Genomic DNA, 24,370 nt, shown 5'->3' with positions numbered 1-24,370 from the left:
TCTTTAGTGAACACTGTTGCCAAGTTGCAACTTATATGTATCCAAGTGGAAGTATATATTTCTTATTTGCGTCCATTAAAATGTATTTATACACTTAACATGACGATGCACATATATTTCTAGAATGATATGGTCAGGTTAATACCAGTAATCCAATAACTGCGAATCATTGCACCTTACCTAAAAGTCTAACGAGTGTTATATGAAATGCATTAAAGTCAGTACAAAAGTTGACTAGATGTACAAAGCTGTTATAAAAATGTAAAAGAATTAAAATAAATATGGAATACACATAAAATATCTGTCCATTTAGCATTTGGGGTTTTATGAAAGGGAAGACGAGAAAACCTTCGACTGGCAATACTGCTGGAGATTCACTCTTCAGGGTGACTGTCAAAAGGACCTCTGTTGTTGCGTATTGAGAAACACACGCCTCCTAAATACTTGTAACACCAACGAGGACCATGGCACTCAACAGCGCCCATGCTGGGAAGGGAGTCTTGATTTACTCTGGAGAAAGGTATGGATAATTCTAATGAAACTTAATCCTAAATATGAATTGGGCGTGTGGTAGAATATGCTAGACTTCTGAATAGTCACTTATCGTAGGCGATAAAAGATAGCCTTACATAGGGTTAGGGTTTTCTAGCATACTGGGATTTGTTTTTTTGTTAATTTGAGATCTTGAATGTCCAGGAGCCCATGTTAGAAGTAGATCAGGCTCTCTCTTTTTTTTTTTTTCCTAGTAGCCTAACAGCAGGCTTTGGCTAGCCTGGCTTAAGCCCAGTCTCATACCGGCTTGTTCTGGTATCCTAACCTTTCCGGTCCAGCTATCATCCCTATTTTTGTAGGTTGATTTATTTTTTAATGGCTTGTATGTAGATTGTGTGTATTGTATTTTGTATATTCCATGTAGCCTATATGGCCCTGAGCTGGAATAAAGGATATTAGCCTATTATTATATTATATATCAATGTTGTTATTATTATTATTATTTGTAACATACTGGTGGTAGGGAAGGTTAAGTTAAGCGGTAGGCCAATTGTTAGACTTAGCCTGTGAAGAGTATCGGGAAAACTAAACGTTAAATGTAAGCAACAGCTCCACACGAACTATTACCTTGGAAATTGAATTTTCACAAACTTTTAGTGCTGCTGATGAAGGAGGGGGATGGTGTTTATTGTCTGTCAATTATTATTAACCTCATATCTATCCAACATGGGTGGGGACCCTTTGTTAACGCATGGTTGTGGGTGGGGTAAATCGCTGGGAGAAAGACCGGACCGCCATGTTGTTGTTATGGAATGGTTCCGCTCATGCGCTAGTTATTAGGAAGCCATATATTTAAGAAGGGATTGGTTAAGGAAACCTATTACAAAAGGAATGGTAAATTTTTAGAAAGAGGAACCAGCCCAAAATGACATGAAAATATGTTTTTCTAGGTGATTTTGATGTGTTTTGCACAAATATCACCTTCATTTTCCTTGAAATTAACAGTTTTAGACTTTACTCGAGCACCTACAGTTTCCCGTGCCCACTCGATCATGACCGACCGAAATCGGCGGAAGAACACCAAAACCAACATGTCGTCCTGTTTATGTGTGCTGTCAGTAAGGCCGTGGCAGAACGGGCGCCGCGCCTTATCCGCATATTTAAAGATTCTTGGCAAGCACGACATTTTCTGGCAAGAGGTAATGTTGCTGTGCTTGCGCTAGCCACAGGGGTTACAGTAAGGCCGTGGCGGAACGGGCGCCGTGCCTTATCATCATATTTAAAGATTCTTGGCAAGCACGACATGTTGGTTTTGGTGTTCTCCCGCCGATTTCGGTCGGCGGTCGAGTGGGCACGGGAAACTGTAGGTGCTCCGAGTAAAGTCTAAAACCGTTAATTTCCGAGGAAAATGAAGGTAATATTCGTGCAAAACACATCAAAATCACCTAGAAAAACATATTTTCATGTCATTTTGGGCTGGTTCCTCTTTCTAAAATAATACCAAAGGAACTATGTATACTAACCTAACATACCCTAACCAAACCTAACCTAACCCAGCAGGCCATGTCACTTATCCGCCCCCGGATCCGCCTGTGAAGGAAACTCCACGTTTTACCAAAAGCTCCCCCTATAACACTAGACATGCACGATAGCATTCCGGGGTGGACAGCATACAAATTCTGAGGTTAATTACAAGTTAATTACAGTCGACCGACAAAAAATAACGGCAATTTTTAGATAACCAAAATATATGGGACAAATCAATTTCCAAATTAATACCCCATGCGGAACTATTGCTTAGTTCCACCAAATAAAGGATGGCAAATGTAAAGGAGGTGGCCGCACAAAGGTATCGTTTATTAAAATTTCTTTTACTGAAGACTATAGAAAATGGTGTATATAATGCAGTACAGGTGAGGTCATTTGATAAATTTTACCAAAATAATGAGTTTACCTTCTTTTATGTTTTTACCTTTATCTCCAAGTGGCTGGTATTAAACGCAGTGCCCAGCAAAGCTTCCACCTTGAGTATCAGCCCCTAGGGGATGAATGTAAAAACTTAAACAGTAGATGGTAAATTTCTCATCTCGGTAAATTTCTTCGATTATCTCATCTCCGTTGCATTATATTACACCCTTTTCTATATTATTAGGCCAAAAACTATATTAAATATATATGTGCTGCCATCTCCTTTACATTTGCCATAAATATAAACAAAAGGTGGTAAATATTCCAGTCTGCAACATGCAGGGACTAGCCCGCTGTAGTAGTCTTCAGTTTTATTGAGGAAAATAAAGGTTTTCCATTAGTTTTGGATCTTTTACCAGCATAGCCTACCCTGTAGGCTAAGTATAGGCAAAGAGCAATGATGGACCCCAGTTGGAAATCAGGGCATATGATTTGGAAATACAAAACTAGTGAAATACAGGGATGTAGCCTAACCAAACCTAACCTAGGGTGCAGGGTTAACCAACCATTTCTGACATAAATGAATACTGCGTCCATGAAAATAAAAAGGAAAACGTGCAAAAAATAGAGTCACACTTATGATCACTTATTTCCTGAGTCATTGTCATTTTCAGAAGCTACACATTCAAATACAAAATCTTTTCCTTGTCAGAGTTGCCTAAATTATATCCAAAACTGTTGAAAAATGTTAGGCTATTTGACATTCAAAATCAGTTACCATATATCCAAAGGAAGCTTTTTATTTTTTTGGGATCCTACATATGTTATGAACATAGTATCTTGGTAATTCTAAGGAAGAGCTTCACAGGGATATATTGCATATGATGCAAGTATCTTGGTAATTCTAAGGAAGAGCTTCACAGGGATATATTGCATATGATGCAAGTATCTTGGTAATTCTAAGGAAGAGCTTCACAGGGATATATTGCATATGATGCAAGTATCTTGGTAATTCTAAGGAAGAGCTTCACAGGGATATATTGCATATGATGCAAGTATCTTGGTAATTCTAAGGAAGAGCTTCACAGGGATATATTGCATATGATGCAAGTATCTTGGTAATTCTAAGGAAGAGCTTCACAGGGATATATTGCATATGATGCAGTACAGGTGAGATAACTTGAGAAATTAACCATCAAATTGACCGTTTTTTAGTTTTCTGTAAAAGAAAGCTAATGTGCTGGTTTCGTCTGTCCATACACAATTTTTTCTGTCCGCACTTTTTCTGTATGCCCTCAGATCATAAAAACTACTGAGGCTAAAGGGCTGCAAATTGGTATGTTGATCATCCACCCTCCAATCATCAAACATACCAAATTGCAGCTCTCTAGCCTCAGTAGTTTTTATTTTATTTATGGTTAAAGTTAGCCATAATTGTGCTTCTGGCAATGATATAGAATAGGCCACCATTGGGTTGTGGTTAAAGTTTCATGGGCCGCAGCTCATATAGCATTATAATGAGACCACTGAAAGATGGATCTGTTTTTGGTGGCCTTGATTATACGTTGTAGCGGCTGTACAGAAAAACCTGATTGCACCAAAGAAACTTCAGTGCTTTTTTACTTGTTGTTTGTGTTTCAACTCTTATCTCTGAGGGGCTGGTACTAAACATAATGTCCAGTGGAGCTTTTCTTTGTAAAAACAAAAGAGTAAAAATGTCATATTGCCTCAGTAAATTTTCAGGTGATCTCACCCATACTGCATCACATCCTTCATTAATAAACAATATCTGTCTATGGAGCTCTTCCTTAGAATTACCAGCAACTCTCCTATATCTTATAAGTTTTAAAGGCACTCATTCTAATTAGACCTAGAGTTTTGCATTGTCTCTTGGACTAATAAGTTGGTAGCTTAGCGTAAGGCTATTGGCTCAAGTAGATAGACTAGGCCAATTTACTTGACATGCTATTTGGTGCTTACGTATTGGGAAACTGGCTACTTCAGTCTAGCTTTGCTAGGCCATGCTGAGATATTCCTCCCATTTTCAGAAATGGGAAATGGAAATGCACGTTTTATGCTGCTTTAAGTTAATATTAGGTATTTAGAAGTAACCTGTTTTTAGTGTAGTTGTTTGATAGTTGTACCTTTTAGTCATTGATTGTTAGCCATGGTCGTTGAAATTTCTTTTCTTACCAATATCACAAAACTGTAGGCTAGACTGGGTGGTTGCTGGTATTGTAGGCTACCCTGAGACTTTACATCCTAGCCCCACCCAACTTGAGTTGCCATCCAGCTTGCCCATTCTTCATGATTTCCCTGGCTTTTGTATTCAGCATACATCCTCCATATTTACTATTACTGCTACTTCTAATTGGAAGCTTTCCTCCCAAGTAAGATAGGATAGACTACAGGATAGACTGATTTATAATGGAAGTGTCCAAGAAGTACTGATGCTCTCTTTCCATCTAGGTAAAAGCTCTGTACTGTGTATTTATGCATTGTATTAAACTTATTATCATAAAATACAATATACCTGTACAACTTTTAACTTCTGATTGTGGCCAAGTAGGATGCTATGTCCTTGTTTAGGTTAGGTTAGGAAGCACACCCCTACTGTATTCTAAGTACAGTTCTGCATTACAAACTTTAGGGAAGATTAGTTTGTGAAATTGCATTTAAAAACTTAAGAAAAATTTATTGACTGGTAGACCACTTAGTAAATGGAGGATGTTTATGAGGATACACAGTATTTTTTCAAGTATTAGTGTAAGATCTTGGATACAGTTAACACAGTTTATATGTTATATTTATCATTAATTAATTGCCCTTTTTATCTTTCAGCATTATTCTCTTCTGTGATCATGTTACAATGGAATTTGGGGGCCAACTCCCTGCTGAAATGAGAGGAAGTAAGACTGGTCGTCTCTACCTCACAACTCATAGAATGATTTTCAACAACAAGGATAGCAAAGATTCGTTGCAGTCATTTGCAGCTCCATTTTTTTCATTGAAGGCAGTGTGTATGAACAGTATTTGTATACTAGTTTAAGGCTCACGTGAAGTATAAATTACACTAATGTACTAAACGTACATGATTTTCTTGATGTGCATGGCTGGTATAGAAGCTTGAAAACTTTAACTTATTGATAACTTGCACTTTGCACAATTTAGATCAAGTAATTCTCAAGAAGTACAGTAATATTCTAGTTGCATGAAGCATTGTAGTTCCCAAGATACATTGCCTTGGGTGTTGTTGTTTGTGAAAATAGGACTGCAAGAGGTGCTAGCACTGACTTGTACAAAGCATGTACAGCACTATATTTTAATTAGTATTTGTTTAAATTTGATTTATTAGATTTTATTTATTTTATGGAACAGTGCTAATGAAGCTTAAAATTTATGTTTTAAACTTTTACCCTTTGTTTATTCATGAGACACAAAGAGCAATAAGTTACCTATGAAATTGTTTTGCATTTCTATTATAAAAGAAACTTGTGTAAGTTTCAGGCCCGATTGTTAGATTTTGTGTTGGCAATGTAATTTGCTATACAGGTATGCTAAACTTGCCACCCCTTAGGTCCCTAGGTCTCTGGATAATGGGAAGTTTACTGTAGTTGCGAGTAGTAGTTGCAGGCTGACTTAATGGAATTTCTCCCTAAATTTCCACAGTAGGGTTATTTTGTCAAAACTTAAAAACCTGGAATTGACAGCATTTTGTGTCCATACAGCAAACAAACCTCTTTATTTATTAGCTTCTTGATTCCTGATGATTGTGAAAGAGTACATGGTGATTTATTGCTTGTAATCAAGAGAAAGAGAGAGGGGACTAAAACCAATTTTATCCCATGCTGTTAGGCCAAGTCCCATCTCAAATGTGACATGTTTGTCACGATGAGGAAGCATAGCAAAAGCCTCTGGTTTTAATTCCACTCATCCTGTTTTCATTATGGGACTTTATATTATTGTTTTGGTTACTTTAATAAAAACCCAGTCATATTGTTTACAAAGCAGTGAATATTAATCATTTGTTGGTTTTGGTTTGTTGCTATAGTGGTAGCTGGACTCATTGGTTTGCCCATTCAACACCTGGCATTCCAGTATCTTTGCACTTTGTGGTTTTTTTTTTCTCTGTATAACTGACCAGCTGATAACAGCAAAATCAAAAGAAAATGCTGTAGAAACATTTAAAAAGATAAAGTGTGGGAAAATAAAATTTTGTGAATATGGAATAAAGAGGGTGCAATCTGGGAAGTGGCCATCTGGATGTTGTTTTGCATACTGAGAAGGAATCTAAGGCTAGATTTAACATACAAGAGGGTGCCACTGTAAGATACTCAGGAATGCAAATTTAAGTGGGATAAGGAATCTAAGGTTGCCAGCATTTATAAGTAGATTGGAAAGTGAAGAGGAGGAGGATAGCTTCTGATTGTACAAGTGAAGTAAGGTCATTTGGTTTTAGATCGTTGCTTGGGCATTCATCTTGCACTTGCATTGTTTGTATTTATGAGAAATTACTGTTTTATATATACTAGTATTTGTATTTGGATGTACAGTAAATTTTATTTTTATATGTATGCATTATTCATTGTTTAATAAGAACTGCAGCACTCTAGTTCAAAATTCATTTTAGAGAAAATGTTTGTAGTGAAATGAGGTCAATACAGAACTTATCCTCAAGTTGAACAGTGTATTCATTATTAAGTAAAAAAAAACCTGGCAGGACTTTGATTATAAATTAACTCAAACGAAAGACAACAAAACATCTGCAGTACTTTGATTCATGAACAGATTTTTATACTAAAATTGTTTGAACCTCAGCCAAAGCAACACTTAAAACTATCTGTAAAATACTTTACACTCCAGTGGATTTCAGATATGCCCTTAAATAGTAGATTCAAAGAACAGTGATGGTTTTATACAGTAAAATTGTTTGAACCTAAATGTTAAACTACATCACCTAATTATTTATAAAACTATCTAGTAAAATAGTTAATCTTTAGGTAATACAGTCATTGCCCTTGTTAAAATAACTTTTTCATTGGTGATATCGCCATATAAGTTCAAGTATTTAAATAATAAATAAATGGTTTTTAATGCTGTGATTTCTGAGGAGAAAAAATCAAGTTTGGGAATGATATTTATATAAATGCTGTTTTTCCCATTCTTATTTCTCTAAAGTATTAGATGATGTTTTTCTTTGTAATTGCATTAGTTTTTTTGGCATTTGAGGGAGCTAATGCAGTTTTGGATGAATGTTCAGCTGTAAAGCATGTTTAAAATTGGCTGCATGTTAGTTCTATGAAAAAGTATTTTATTCAAGCTTCAGACAATTTTTTAAAAGTATGAGATTTAGAGAACTTTATTCAATTCTCCTTTAGAATTTCTGTAAATTCATGCATCATTGTTACTAAGATATTACTTGTAGAGAATTTATCTGGAAAGAACAAAACAAATTTTTGTATCCTCATCACATCTGTAAATTTGTATTATATGGCTCTCATTATTTCAGTGTAATGTGACCAAGAAATTACATTTGGCCTCTTTGTTCAAATTTGTTCTTTATGAATTAAATTTATTTTACTAAACTAATGTACTTACTTTTGCAATCAGGTGGAGCTTGAGCAGCCAGTGTTTGGTGCAAATTATATCAAAGGGATTGTGAAAGCACAGCCTGGTGGGGGATGGACAGGAGAAGCAAAGTTCAAGCTAACATTCAAACATGGTGGTGCCATTGAATTTGGTCAGGCTATGCTCAAGGTGGCTTCTTTAGGTGAGTAATCTTAAAGTTTTGTTTTAATCATGTTTTCAGTATTTCTTTCAAGACAAGGCCTTTTTTCTGTTGGTATAGTGACATACTATATTTATATAAAAATGCTGTTTTTGAGGTGAGACTTACCATTCTTCATTAGCTTTATCTGCAACAAAAGTATGGCAAATTTAAAATTGAAACAATTGTTACTGCAAACACTCAATTTACTTCCTTTAATTGCATTAGTTTTTGGCATTTGGCTCAAGCTAAAATTAGTTATCAGTTTTGGATCTGAATCCTGGTTCAGCTGTAAATAATATCATGTTTTTAAACGGTTTAAAGGCTGCATGTTAAAGTTCTGGTTATGAAAAACTATTTCATTTTGCATTCATTCTTCAGGTATTTCTATTTCTTTTCATTGACAATTTTTAAGAGATGGCAACGCTTCCCAGGACTGAATAACGCGAGCCAGTTGTCCCGAGAGAACTTATATTTCAATTGATGTAATCTTTATTTGTTATTTTCAATCCATTGCAACACTTCACTTTTGGACATCAATTGTTATTATATATTACTTTTAGTAACCGAGGGAATTTATCTGAAGCTAAAAGAACAAAACAAATTTTTGTATCCTCATGACATTCTGTAAAATTTGTCAAGATGATGATGATGATGGCACTCATTATTATCTGATGATGAGGAATGGGAGGAGAAAATTTTCAAGAAATTGTCCCTTTTCTGGTTTGTAGCTGGTTTTGTGGCAAAGATCACTCAGGGAATTTGTTTTGTTGGTTTATGAATTAAATGGTTATTTTAGTGCTAAGACTAAACCACGTAAGAGGATTGTCTTTCATCTTATGGCCTTTGCAATATGTTTCAAATATGTAACAACAACAAACAAAGTTATGTTTAGAGCTTGGAGGACCAATAAATTGTTTGGTGATTGGAACATGATATCAAAGGGTTCATTGCTGCCTATTATGAAAAAAAATGACAGGGGAGCCTGAAAGTGATGAAAGGATGGAAACAGGAGCATTCAAGAAAGCAAAGAACATCAAAAGGAGGATAAAGGAGGGGCTCATTCAAAAAACCTGGTGAGTCGAGTGCCATTCTATGATTATCCCCAAAAATAATATATGATAAACTATTTTCTTTAAGTGATAAGTGTTTTTTTAGAGGGAATAATATATCTTTATAAAAGAGAGGGGAACAAGTGCCATGTAGGCTTTTCCAAGAAACTAATCTAAAAGCAAAATAAATGGTTAGTTTTGTTTTTCTCAAAACTTACTTTTTCTACATTCAAATTCCAAAAACTCCCGTATTTATGAATGGATTTTAAAAATCTAAAAAGAATTTGAACAAAGATAATGAGAGAACACATTTTATTTTTCTTTTTTCCTAAAAATTTTTTTTACCAAGATTTAATATATAATTTTATGGTATTTTTTTATTGCACTTTTTAAAATTTTTTTTAAAATAGCTATCACATTTAGATTTTTGAGTTTTCCGATTTGATAGGAACTAAACTTTCTGCTTACTTTTGTTTTTAAATTGAATGATAAATAATGAAGGAGATGTACTTTAAAAAAACACAAAAAATGTTATGTTTAAAAGAAAATATTCGTTAAAAAAAGTTTTCAAATTCAAAATTTTGTATGCATCTTCGGTCAAACTAGAGGTAACACCTGTAAACACTCCCAAAATTAATCCCTCCCCCATCCTTTAAGGGGAATGGGTAAGACAGCGAGTGTTTTGGTTCATCAGTCGTCTCGTATCGGTGAAATTGGCCAGTTGTGTAGACAAGTGCTCTAAAATTTGGTTTTTTTTTCCAAGTTAATGATGAATCATATGATTTTGGTCTGTATTTGGCAATATGGATTCTTCTTCTCTATCTTCCATATTGAGATCTGTTAGGTTTTGTAATCAAAGTTACTAGACCAGATTGGTAATTAATGTGCATATTAAGTAATTGATGTACATACATACGAACATGCATGGATCATCAAGAGGTGTTATACAATTCTGACAACCTTCGTGATTGTTGCAAGATTGGTAATTGACATGCTTACTGAGTAATTGGTATACATATGCTCAAACTTGCATGGATCATCAAGAGATAATTTACGATTCTTACAACCTTCATGATCATTGCAAGGATTGGTATTTGGGAGAGTTAAGGAGAATAAATTGCTGAATTAGAAGAGAAAGATAGACTTTGGAGAAAGCAAAAGAACAGTCTTGAATCTAGGTTTTCTGTAGAATTAACACCTGGTCAAGAAGTTAGAGATAAAGCCTATAGTTTCTTCATTAGTAGATATACAGTAGATGGATCATGTCAAGGTTAGCGAACCCAACATCTCCATGTCAAGAACAGCAAACCCAGTGATCCCCATGTAAAGAATGGCCAACCCTTTCCAGCCCGAACTGCAATTCCACACAAGGGCTAGTACTAAATACGGCAAAACAGTGTTTCGTGTACACTGTTTCGCCGTGTTTAGTACTAGCCCTGGGGAGTGTCAAATGTATTTCGTCTTGTTTAGTACTAGCCCCTGGGTGATCAAATGTCTGCTACCGAAGTGTTCACGTCTAGAACAGGGAACCCGATTATTCCCATGTAAAGAATAACGAACCCAATAATCTTCTTGTAAAGAATAGCGAACCCTGCTGTGAGTGGGTTCGCTAATCTTGACATGATCCCAGTAGATCCGGCTACACCCAAATATCAGCTCAGGTAGTAGGCTAGATTTAATGCAATGAAATGGTTCAGTTAAATCTAGAATTGAATTGTATGTAACAATGTGTTGTTACATGTATGTGTTCATTCCATTGGCAGGGACTGTGTACCCCCGTTCCTTTGGCCACTCCGTGGATGCAGCCTTGCCCTCTCTCATTGGCTCCATCTGCCGACAGGCCTGGTGGTCCCGGGTGTTTCCAGACAAGGACTAGCATCCCAGGGTGTTCAAGGACAGTGCCCTCTGCCTCCTACCTTTTTTTAAGTCCTCCATGGACAGATTTAGATTGCAGTCACACAGGACAGTTATAGGTCTAGATCGTGTGTTTGACCCCGTTGTCCCATATTTACTCTAGTGATTTGTCCGAGCCAGATTACCGATCGCAGTCAGTTGTAAGTGCAGCAGCAAGAGGGCGCAAGGCGCCACGCCTGCTAGTGTAAGGCTTCGCTCCTGCTGGTGCCCATGGCGTTGCGCCTGCTTCTGTTGCTAGCAAACCTGAGTGTGTAGTTAACTATCAGTCAGCGTCCACACTAGTTCTCCCCTTTTATACCAATGGTTCGAGTTTGTTTTGACCAGGCCACTGTTATATCAGTTCCCATTCTTATGTGGTTTTCAAGCTTAGGCTGGTGTGCCAGGTATTAGTTTTCGCCTGTTAGTCCATGAGTTTCCGCAAACAGCGAGAGTTTGTACGGATGCCTGGGAGTCCGAACGAGTCCGAAGGGCCAGCAGTGAGTCCACACAGTTGTCTACAAATCCACGTGAGTCTGGGTGGCAGGCAGTGAGTCCACACAGATGTCTGCGATTCTGCAGGTGTCCATATGGCCGGCTGTGAGTCCAAGCAGTTTTCTGCCAGTCTTCCAGAGTCTGCATGGCTGGTGGCAGGTCCACACAGTTGTCTGCAAGCCTGCAGGTGCTTCGTGGCCTGCTGCTAGTCCGCTCGGGTGTCGGCGAGTACACATGGTTGGTTGCAAGCCCGAGTTGCTTGCAGCGATTCCAAACAGTTGTCTGTGAGTCCACATTTTTGTCTGTGATTCCACATGTGCGTTAGCATTCACATGGCGCTTCAGTGAATCCGTGCAAGGAGTCTGTGGGTCCAATTAGTGAGAGAACTTTTGACTTTAATTCTATGTTAGCTGGATTAGGAGAACTTTAGCTCCTGGTCTTGGGAGACCATTTATTTTTGGGGCTACTTTTGTCCTTGCCCTTCCTGTCAGCATTCTCCTTTGCCTCCTTTTCTGGAAGGGGAACATTTATTCTATCCCCTCAGTTTTAAGGAATGAGTTCAGTTGTGCCTAGACAAATTCCTCAGTCCTTCCTTTAAGTTATCTGTTTCTGTACTTGGGAGACTTGACTCGGTGGGAATGTTTGGCCAAAAATTCTCCTTTTGAAAGTCTTTTCTCGTCTCCCTTGCCATCTGTTGGGAAGACTATGATGTTCAAGCCAGGGATTTCCCCCCCCCCTCTTTTTTGCCCCAGCTATTAGGGTCCTTGGTTTTTTCCAGCCAAGAGAGGCACAGTTGTGTCTGCTAAGCCACTTTTCTTGTTTCAGGATCCCGAGAATATGTGTTAAACTTGGCTAACGCCATCAAAGCTATTCACTTCATTGCTTTGTGCTGAATACTGTTAGTGCTTGCAGGAGTTTGGCAGACTCCTCCTTTGGGATCCTGATAAGCCCTAAAAGTTTTTTTTTTTAACAATGCCTTTTTCTTGGGATTGAACTGGCGCAGTCTCAGCTCATCCTTTAGGAAGAAATAGACAACAAGCTATCTGTTTTTGATAGCTACGGGGGCAGGGAAGGAATCACTGAAGACTGACAGTAATTTTCTCCTCCTTTCCCAGTCCACTGAGAGAAGTCCCTTCCTCTTCCTCTTTCTATGAACACACTTTGGGCAATTCTGCAGGAGTCTTCCTTCTGGGCTCAGAAAGGAAGAAGTGTTCTTTTGGCAGCAAGGATCCAGTTTTCTTCTACCAAAGGGGATTGTGCATTTCCTCCACTATATCAAGGTTCCTAAATCTGATTAGCTCATTGAGCTTTCGTGTGCCGGTGGTTCCAGATTGGACCTCGTCACTCAAGTGAGGGAACACTTGTTGTAGACTCTCCAGTGAAGGAAGTTCTTTGGAAGGTTTTTTTCTTTTTCATTCTTTTCAGGAATTCACTGCCTTTTCAACCTTTCTGTCATACAGAGCATCCTGGAGAAGAGACAGGTCTTGGTCAGGAAGTCTTTTCTCCATTAGAGAAGGCAACATTAGAGGAAGTAACAGCTACCTTGCTGGCCTTTTTATATTGGGTATTCCTAGTGCCAGGCATAGGAGTTTGGATGATGGTCATAGACATGTACAGGCTCAACCACTGTGGCCTACTGTTTCCCTTTTTCCCATGTTGTCAACCTCCACCGTCTTTAACCTCCATAGAGAAAGGACATGAAGGTTTACAGGTACATGAGCCATGCATATTCTCGTGTCCCCATTCACCAACTTTCTGGAAGTGCCTACTCTTTGTCTTTGGGGGAAAGACATAGCAATGTCGAACTCTTGGTTTCGGGCTCAGTTCCTTGCCTCAAATGTTTCTTGGGGGGTGCTGTCCCCTTCATGTATGTTTTCATATTAGAATTCAAGTTATCTCTGTACCTAGACAACGGGTTATCTTTGTGAAGTCCAGGGGGTTTGCTTGAGGCCAAGAGAACCTGTACCGAGCTTGGCAAGGCCCTATACTTACTAAAAGGTCTGAGGTTATCTCTCTAACCTACACAATGAGTGACCTACCTGGGCATGGGGATTGATTCTGCACTGTTCAAGGTTTTCCGACACAAACTCATGATTAATACCACTTGTTATTAATCATGAGAGAATTCTCCTCCTCAGGGTGCATGCTTCCTAATGCTGGTTGTTTTGTCTAAGCCACTTATCTTCTGTGGAGAAGTCAGTTCCGAGTACTTGACTTTGGATGTTACCTCATCAGTTGCATTGGCATGGAGGAAGACTTGACCAGACCTTGAGTTGTAGCGTAGAGCCTTCCCTTGTAGGTTGCATGGCAATTAGAGAGTGGTCGGCAACCCCTCTTTGATCTCTTTGCAGCTAAACTGAATCATTGTCTCCCCAATTCCAGGCTCCTCAAGTCTGGGCAGTAGATGTCGGGATTCAGGATTGGACATACCTGTTCGTGTATGCCTTCCTTATGTTTCCCCTGTTGAAGGGGGTACTCTAGGGTTGAGGACTACCAGGAACTCCACCATGTTTTTGATCGTGCTTTGGTAGCAGAGGATGCATTGGTTCCCAATCCTTTTGCATTTCAGTAGAATTCCTTGGCATTACCTCCATAGTAATCTGTGTCAGGCGGGGAAGGGGAAAACCTTATGGAAATTTCGAAATGCTTTGACTAACCTCATGGAACCGTTTTTTAGCTCCTGAGCTCCAGAGACTTTTATTAGTCATCTAGGGACTTATTCCTTATGACAAAGGAAAGTATATTACAGGCAGTCCCCGGTTATCGGCGGGGTTCCGTTTCTGAGGGTGTGATGATAACCGAAAATTAGTGATTTCAGCGATTTTCAGGGGTTATTGGCGCCAAAAAGCACCGATTTTCGGTTATCGGCGCCTCTGCTAGGTATGTATCGGCCCCAGTGCCCAATTATCGGCACCGATAAGCGGAAATCGCGATTTTGGACGCCGAAAATTGCCGATTTTCGTTGCTAGACAAGCCCCATAAAACCGGATCGCTGTTAACCGAGGCCCCCGTTAACCTGGGACTGCCTGTAATTTCATGTTCAATATAGCTGGAGTTGTATAGATTATGATGTAAGTCCAGAGGCATTTCCTGTCTGCACCCCTACATTAACAAGATTAACAATGTTTATTGGTCAGCACTTCTTGAGAAATGACTAAGGATTGTCCATTTCCTACTTCTAGGCTATAATCCATGCTGACTTAAGCAAAACTGTTCACACTTTTGAGCTGGATGCTGCAAATTCTGCTAAGTCACTTTCATGGAACCTAACCTTTGGCTTAAGGCTCCTTAGTGGCCCTCCTTTCTACCCCAGAGAGAGGCTTCTCTTAAGGCTCTTTCATAGAACACTCCTTCTGGGGCAGTGGCTTTGGCCAGAAGAGTAAGTTGATTACATGCGATATATTCGTTAGTAGGGTGTTCACTTACTGGAGCAGAACTATCTTTTTATGCATCCTTTCATGCTAAGATGATGTCAAGATCAAAGCTCTTCCAAGAGTTTTCTCCATCTGAGCTTTGGAGACTCTGACTTCTGGAAAAGGAGTTTCTTTGATGCCCTGTCAGGGCTATAGGGATTTATACATCCCATCTCATTCATTACGGATGCATTGTGAGACCTATTGTGCACTGTCAAGAATCCTTAGGTTCCTAGGCCTTAGATGCCATAGTTTTCTTTATTGATCCTGATCCTGTAAGCGCACCATGCATTGTCTCCAGAGGATTGTCCCCTTTTGTTGGTGAAAGTGCACAATGTGAGAACGACAATTACGTCGATTAGTTTTCATTAGCTAGCACCTCTCTCTAGACTGTCAAGTCTTGGCTGCACAGTGGAGGATTAACTCTGTGTTTTCTTGTAACTGCTTGAGAGCTGTTTTTATCCAGCAGGGACTGCCATACATTAGCACATATCGTTGCAGCAGGGAAGATTTCTACTAGTCTTTCCCTTTTGTGTTATGAGCAGGTACTGTATAGGTATTCACTATTGCCCCCATCCTGGGTAAGTGAGCTCTGCAGGCCTGAGGCACAGAGGCCAAACTTGCCATTCTGCATTTCACAATCTCGGCCAATGGCTATATTCAGGGCCCACGTTCCACCTCCTTGCAATAGTGGACCTCATCTGATGAAGATCCTCTCTGACAAGAACTTGCCATGGGATCATATGCATCAGGTAAGCAGTGATAAGGATATTTCTGACATCTGATAATTTGGTTATAGGGAAATCTCTGGCCCTCCTCCAGCACACAGTTTTGGAGTCATCTAATGATGGAGGGTAAGTTTCACCTCAAAAATAATTATTTTTATGATAAAATTAATTTTTTAGGTACTTACCCTCCATCATTGAGATCCCTCCTCCCCTCTTAAGAGATTAAGAGACGACTGATATGATTATTTGCTAGTTTTAGAGGTTTAATCATTATTATTTTATTTTTATTTTATGCATTAGTGAAATGGCATGGGCGTTACAAAATGTATAAAAACACATGTTTAATTGTATAAGATGTTTTTATAGCCAAACATTCTCTATGTTTAAAAGTATCTGTGTTGTGATGTCATAGGATGAGAAATGGTGGGAGGGAGAAAATGTAAACAAATGTAGGCAGGAGTGTTGAAAAGACTGTGGTGTGGTAGAGAGAACACTCTGATGAAAAGGTTGTCAATTTTGGGTTGTAAATCTGTTTTGTGGTTTTTTGTCTTTTATCCAAAAAGCCTGACAATACCTCATTGCCATGTCTACCATTACCAAGAACTTTCTCTCTTCTATCTCTCCCACATCCATTGCTACAAGTTCATTAAATGTTTAACTCCAAGAAAATCCCATTACTGGTTTAGCTGGGTTTCTTTTGTATCTTTTACATGCTTCACAACTTGCAATCAAGTCTGTTAGTAACTTTTTTATTTCCTCTTTTTCTCTCTTTCTCAAATCATTACTCCACTGTGCTTCTTCTGTTAGCTTCCATATTTTATCTCCACTTTTGTGACCAAACTGTAGATGTAACTTCATCATTTCACCTTTAATATCCCTTAGACTCTTTCCCTTCCATCCCTCCAGTAACAATTCTTCTTCTACCTTCCTCCTCAAAATTGGTTTTCTTACCTATTAACCACGATACATCACCCTGCAAAATTTCTGACTTCAAATAAAACTTTTTGTTTTTCAATATCACTGGTATTTACATTACTCCTTTCGATTTGTATGATGACTCAGCAAAATTAAATACTTTATCAGACTCTTTCTTAGTACAGTATCATTCATTCTCCTCAACTCTTCCTAATTCAAACCCACGACAATGCGTGCTAGTCACAATTCCCCACAAACTGTTGATTTACATCCTGTGTCTAAAATTGATTCAACCTCTCCCCAATATTCTTCCTGTTTTACTAACTTCTATATAAACTTTTTCTTCTTGTCCAGAGTCTGATTTCTTCTTATTTTGAAAATTCTGAGGACAATCTCTAGCCCAGTGCCATTCTGATTTGCATATTGCACACATTATTACTTTCCCTTCTCTATTTATAGGATTTCTTCCACCTCTACCTCAATTCTTCCACCTCTACCTTGATTTACTTTTCCCCGATATTTTTGGTTTTCCCTCCCTCTCCCAAAATTCGCATAGCCTTCTGATCCCAGCCATTCATCCTCCTCTTTATTCCCTAATCCCTCAAATATTCTTTTCATTATCTGTGATACTGTTTTATATTCCAACTTCCGTTGACCACAAGCTGCTAATACCATTTGTTTTTTATTTTCTGTGAGATTCGCTTTTTCTAGTATGACGAACCAAAACACTCTCTGTCTTACCCCCTCCCACTAAAGGTTGGGGAAATAACTTTTGGGAGCGTTTCGCTCATTAACGATTGTTTTAGTTTTAACACTTGTCGAACCTTGCCAAGAAGCCACAGATAAAGCTAATGATGGAGGGTAAGTACCTAAAAAATTTATTTTATCATAAAAATCATTATTTTGTTTTTCTTGTTCTATTGAGAATTGTAATTCTTTTATGCTTTTGAAATTTTAACAAAAACCTCTTTTACAGCTTCTCGCAACATGAACTCCAGTTTCCATGATGCTCCCCCTCCATACACACCACCTGCTGCTGGGTGGTCACAGGCTCCACCACCTGCCTATGCTCCACCTGCTGGTGGTTATTATGGCTGGGTACCTCCAACAAATACATTCCCTGACAGGCCTCCAGGTTAGTACATCAGTTAAATTTGTTCATATGAGAGTACAGGCCTTGGATATTTGTGAAACAAGGGGATGTCTTGTGATAACTGCTGGTTCATTCATTGAAGCCCATTAACATGGTAGTTGAGGAGTGAGGGAGGGGGAGAACCTCCTTCCATTTATCTGGCAGAACCAGGTGTCCTTAAACAGATTAGGCAGCTTCCATTTTTGTGCCGCGATCACAGATCTTGACTTTGGTTGTGAAACTGTTATTGCATCCATTTTGTGTTCTATCTTGTGATTGTTCTGTATGTCAGGCCTGTGAGAACAAGGTTTGAGAGTGGTTTCTTCTGTATTTCTTGTAAGCCAGTACACTTGTAATAATTCTTTTGGTTTCTTTCAAAATTTTGCACTTGTGCACAATTGTTCATACAATATTATGTAACCTTTGTCTCTAGCTTCGAAGACTTTAGGTTTATATTTGACCATTGCCTTTCTACTTTTAAGACTACATATCTTGATGCTTAGGAAGGGCAGCTTCAAGATAGTTCCAGCCTTTTTGACAGGCCTCCTTGTTCCTGTATGTACTGTATGAGTTTGTTTTTTTTTTTCTCTCTCTCTCTCCTCATGTAAAGAGTGTTCCTGGGTTTAAGTGATGATTCTGCTTCTCTCTCTTGTAGAAAGATCCTCTCAATTTCTGTTTCTGAGCACAGCAGACATGATCCCTGGGTTTTGTCTGTCTCTTTGGTCACTTTGTCTTGAACCATTGGTGGGACTCATGTATGGAATCTTTGTCATTTACAGTTGTCTTTCTTGCCTCCCCTCATGCCCGTGCTTGTTGGAGGAGTCTGTCTTTATGAGAAGACCATTGTTAGGCTAATTGTCCCCGTAGGGGGTTAGTACCATCAGTGCACCTCACAGGGTGCGCGGTAGGCATTACTAAAGGTTCTTTGCAGTGTCCCTTCATCCCCTAGCTGCAACCCCTTTCATTCCTGTTACTGTATCTCCATAATATCTCCATCTTGCTATCCTCCCTCTCCTGACATAAATGGACCAAAAGGTATAGTGAATGCTTACAACTGGATGGCAGATCTTCCTCCCCTGCTGTCAGTAGCCAGCTACCAATAATCACTTTGTTTCAAGTTTAATGGCCAGTTCGAGCTTGCGCCGAAAGTGAATCCCCGCCCCCCCCCCACATGTAAAGCCTTAGGTTTGTACGTTAGGAAAAATACAAATTACTTTAAAAATTTGTCATTTCATAGGGCAACTGTGTGGTTTTCCTCATGTTAACCTTTCAAACCTACCTACTCTTAATTTCCTTTCCAGTGCTGAATGACCTTATAGGTCCCAGTGCTTGGCCTTTGGCCTAAACTCTATATGCCATTCCATTAGGTTAATTATACTAATTATATGTTATGGTTCTTTATAAAAATTTTATTTTTCGACATATAATCTCCTCTGTATATTATGGTGAAGTTATATGAGTGCTTAATTATTGGATGCCAAAAGTGTTGAGGACTATGATGAAGGGTATTGACCATTGTCATTATTGAGAGGATCTGTATTACCTTAATTATTACAGCAGCAGATGTTAATAGTGTTAAACTCAATGGTGTGATATATTTTTTGGCAAAAATTAATGATCTTTAGTTAAGAGCTGAATGATTAGATTTAAATTATTTAATTCATATTTTCCTCTGTTTTTCATAGCTGATGGTGTATTCATGTATGATGCCCCACCTCCATACCCTGGAATAAGTGGCCAAAATGGATATGGCTTTACTGGTGCAACTGGAATGTCTGCTGCAGGTGTGTATTTAATGATGATCTTGGAGTGGTTGATTCAAGTGTCCCAGACACTCTAGGAAGGAAAATCTTTATTGAGATATAGCTGTGATATACCAGAAATCAGGAAAATCATGTATGTTAGTTTTAGGCCAAGAAACCCATTTGGAATCCTCTTATTTTTCTCCTTTTCAAAATCAAGTTCCTACTTCTTTACTGATTAGTCCACAAGAATAAAATGAAAGTTGGTGTTAAGTGTTTGATATATAAAAATTCCAGTAAACTGTTGCATATTATCACTGAAATATATATATATCCTATTTACTGAAATTTTTTGTTTTTACAGATGCCAAAGCCCAGGAAGCAGCTCAGAGTGGTTATTATGATCCATCTGCCCCTCAGTATGCATATGTTCCTCCTCCAGCTTACGTAAGTTTTTCAACTGTCTTGTGATGTTTTTTGCTTTAAAATTAGATACTAGTCTGTCAGTTGTGCTTAGAAGAAAAGTTAGTTCCTAAAATATAAGGTAAAAACCCTTTGCAGTACTATATGTGTAATGAGCTCTCTCCACTCTTATGTGCACTTTCTGACAGAATTCCCATCTTGTCCGGAATTTGTCTGTTCCCTTTTCCCATTATTTTCTAGCTCCTCCTACTCGTTTTCGACATGTAATTTCCATATCTCTTGTTTTTCTGACTAATGGCTTCTCTCTTGTTTGTCTTCACATGCCCAGACCATCACAGAGACTTTGAGATCCTAATCTATTTTCTAGCTTCTGGATTCATACGTCAGCTTGTACCTCATTTGTAACGTGGCTGTCCCAGTGCACTTAACCATGAATTGCTTCACTTTTATGTATATGCTGGTTTAGAATCTTCTCATGTGCTTTGTAAATGATTGTGTATCTGCTGTTTTGAAATCTTGTATGTGTATCTGCTGTTTTGAAATTTTGTACATGCATCATGGAGTTTTACAGTTTATTACACCAAGTTTAGTTCCATGTGGTTAGGGGACATCAGAGCACTGCATCTGAAATCTGAATATTAGTACTTGGATGAAGGTGGTAGTTCTAGCCAAATTAACTCTGGCTTGCTCTCACTTTTCCCCCTTCTTTAAATATGTAGATCCTGAGTTCAAGTCTTGCTCAGGCCGTGATAGATTTTCTCAAGCACATGACCTTGCTGTTCCTTTGAGCTAGGAATGGGTGCATGTGTATGATTTGGGGCAGGGGATGGATTGCATAAATCTCACTGTACTAGAGGTGGGCTTTGGTGCTGATCCTTAGCAACTTCTAAGTCTTGAAAGGACATGTAGAAATGTCTGGACTAGGCACAAATGCGTGAAGGAATTGCACCAGATGGATGAGAGTCAAGTAATTAATTTCATGCTTAATTCCATAAAGGAGAAATGTAACTTAGAAATGTACATGATGAAATACTGAATAGTAGAAACAGTTTTATCTCTACATTACCCAGCTAATGGAACTCATGGACATTCTCAGTCAAAGTTGAGAAGAGGAAGAACTTTTTACAAATGCCTTAATTTTTGCCTGTATGAATGTTGTCTTTGACTTAACCCCACAAGGATTTTTTAATTTATATTTTCAGTTTGTGTAATAAGTGGAGTGTAAAAGTTGTGATATTTCATGTGAAAGGTGGCTTTATTTTTTATCAGTGTACTGTAGTTTTAATTTTTATCAGTGCTAATACTTCCGAGTATCCTGCTTAAAAGTGTGGTAAACTTTCTATTAATTGGAACCTCAAAGGTTCAAGTGAAGATGCAACACAGTACTACCCTAAAACAATTATCTTTGTATTTTAATAATTCATGTATATTTTTATGTGTTTATTTATTAATTTGTTATTTGATCTTTTCCAATAACTTTTGATCTTTTCTTTTTGTATTTCCTGTTACCTTCTGTTACTTCTTTCAAGTAAACACCATGCATGCATATCTTTAATCCAGATTTCTCTTGTAATTACTTGTGTATCTTCCCTTTAGTTTATTTTTCTCTGAAAATGCCTACTGCATAGCAAAAGCTCAGCATGCAGTACATAAATAAAACAAAATAAGTGCCCTCTTTGAGAGGCCATATTCCTTCCTGTGGAAGGGTAGAGAAAAAGAGAAGGCATATGAAAAATTTAACAGGAGCAAAGTAGCAGTCCAGCTCAGTAAAGTAATAATAATAATAATGAAAAATCATTACTGTATTACTATTAACTTTTTTCACACTTATTTAAATTCATTACTCATAACATTGTGCTGTATATTAGAGCATAGGAGAAATGTTAGTCTTTCAGTCATTTTATGACATCTCACAATGGGGAATAATTGTCTTTTGCAGACTGAATCACCTCCATCATACGATGCTGCCACCAAAAAGTCCCAGTGAAGCCCTTCTTTTTCTGTGAAACAGTTCTCCTCACCATCACATTTGTTAGACAACTGCAGTCAGTGAGTCATTTCATGCATTAGTTACATCATTATTTTTATCCTTATTGAGGTTTGTGCAATCATTCTTGGTATTCTGGACCCTGTTTGATTAGATTTCATTACCAGATATCAGAAGGGTATGGTGGGTTGAATTTAAGGTGCTGTTAGGTTTGTTTCAAGAGGGGCTTAGGCCCTTTACTAAGTGAATTAGCTTGGCATAAGGATTAGTACCAAATGGTTGTGAAACTCTAGTTGAAAGGTTATGAAACTAAATGGTTGTTAAGTTGCTTGTGAGGAGTTTTTATGAGAATGAAATCAGTTAAACAATCTTTATAGCTTACATATGTAAAGGCAAATATATAGGTATTCTTTATTATATAAGAAACCAGCACTTTCATATCATGATGCTGCTTTAGAATTGCATTTTATTTTGTATAATTTCCTGTATTCACTTGTATATAACCACACTATATTAAAGGAAATATGGAATTTGTAGATAGCTATATAGTAATAATTATTAGGTGGGTTTTGTCTCATGTGATAATTCCTTGCATTTCTCTGTTATCAGTACAGTAACTTTGATTTGTACTCCTTTTTATAGTAGTAAAAAAAGATGAATGTGTGTGTAGAGAAGGAAAAAATAAAAAAGTTTTTCTTGGGTAGAAGGTCTTGTCAGTTTTTCAAACTGATGTAAATAATGTTTTTGAATGTTCCTAGTAACTATAAAAAACACTTCAAAAATATGATATGTAACTTAAGCAGGCTGAAAAATTCATGCTATGGAAATGTGTTCGCAAGAGTTTGTTTCCTTTACCCATTTCTTAATTGCTCTTATTTCATCAGCAATTGCTTGGCAAGTTGTCTGCCATAACAACTAACAGGGTAACTGATGATGAATATTTCATGGGTGAGGTGAAGTACAACGGTAAAAGCTACCTCCACCAAGATATTTACCAATCACAGTTGTCCCCATGCTGTATTGAAGTTATTTTGAACAGTAAGTTTTGAAAGGTTAAACACTTAAATTGCAATTTTTGTTGCTCTAAACAGTTTTCTTGGTGGCTAAGCTGATTGCACTTGTTGGCCAAGTTTTTTAGTAAAATAGTTATAAAAGATTCTTTAAAGACAGCCCAGTGAAAGTACATAAGAAAACAGCTATAGTGAAAGGTTATAAACTTACTATTTCCATAACTGAAGACCTGATAGAAATAAATGAGTGGGGAGAGATATATTTATATCATTTGTTTAGTTATGTAGCAGATAGATTCTTTGCGTATAGAAATTTATTCCTTTTTCTTTATACAGTATATTGGTCAATATTTTTAAATGCATGATTGCAATAAGTAAATGTGTAACACATTTAAACATTCCTACTTTTTCACGTAATCCAGTTGATATGAAAGGATTTAATTTTTTTGAAGAAAAAAAAAACTATACTTAAGGTTTTCCTTATACTGTATATTTTATAAACATTTACAGGTCTTGATCACCTTAAATCGCATCCTAAGTTTTCTTTTAGATTTAATCTCAAGATGTTATAAGGAGCATAAAGCTCCATAAAAGGCAGATTTGAATGTTTTACTTAATTACCCGACAATATTTATTATTATTATTATTATTATTATTATTATTATTATTATTATTATTATTATTTAGAGAGAACCTGGGAAAATGATCTTCCAAATTGTAGTTTATTACATAAAACACCATAAGTTCTGAGATGATTGCCAAGCTTCAGCTAACTTGGTTTGCTAAGCAGTCAGAGAAATCTTGGAAGGGAAAAAGTTAGAAGATAAGATTAGACGTGCACGGAAAATTTTTGTCTTTTGTTTAATCTCGATGAACTTCACTTTAGTCAGGTAACATGGTATAGGACAGGTTCAGGTGTCATTCTGAAACTGGGAAAAATAGCTGAGATTGATATAAGTTAGGATTTATAACTTGTGAAAATGGATTATTGGCGACAGTGTTATTTATAGAACTGTTTTCAGTGGTAAGACTTTTTACGAAATATTACTTCTGATTTTTAATGCATGTTTTAAGGCAACATTTTGTTCTGCTAGTTTGAAATGTAATCATAGTCATTATATTGTGATGGTGACTTTCACTGATTGTTATATAAAACAATATTCCCTTATAATAAGCTGGAAAAAAGAAATGCTAAATGAATATTGAAGACTATCTGTGCATGATATATGTTGAAAGGATGATAACTACAGATGATTAGAGCAAAACATATACATTGCTGTATTACACTATGCCAGTATACCTTTGGCAGAGCACGAGTTAAAGTTAAAATCTTTTATCAAACATGTTGTGTTTAGGATTATTATATTTTGTGATTCAAAAGTATGTAAGGTATTGAATAAATGTCTTATGGTATAA

General features: G+C 37.4%; 1 protein-coding gene across 2 annotated transcripts; it reads left to right on the top strand.

Moving 5' to 3' along the window:
• Window positions 1–360: 360 nt before the first annotated feature.
• On the top strand, window positions 361–24,370 carry Wbp2 (WW domain binding protein 2). 2 transcript variants are annotated; one of them, XM_067105804.1, is made up of 7 exons: window positions 361–520; window positions 5,242–5,416; window positions 8,011–8,170; window positions 17,637–17,795; window positions 19,478–19,576; window positions 19,899–19,981; window positions 21,897–24,370. In XM_067105804.1, the coding sequence occupies exons 1-7, from the start codon at window positions 465–467 to the stop codon at window positions 21,942–21,944; spliced, it is 780 nt and encodes a 259-aa protein (XP_066961905.1). In that variant the 5' UTR covers window positions 361–464; the 3' UTR covers window positions 21,945–24,370. The 2 variants fall into 2 exon arrangements, with proteins under 2 accessions (XP_066961905.1, XP_066961906.1); XM_067105805.1 differs by having other exon boundaries at window positions 363–520; window positions 5,242–5,413; window positions 21,897–23,358.

The sequence above is a fragment of the Macrobrachium rosenbergii genome, chromosome 6 (assembly GCF_040412425.1).
Source record: "Macrobrachium rosenbergii isolate ZJJX-2024 chromosome 6, ASM4041242v1, whole genome shotgun sequence".
NCBI lineage: Eukaryota > Metazoa > Arthropoda > Malacostraca > Decapoda > Palaemonidae > Macrobrachium > Macrobrachium rosenbergii.
Note: the sequence above shows the minus strand (reverse complement) of the source record. Positions and strands in the feature narration are given on the sequence as shown.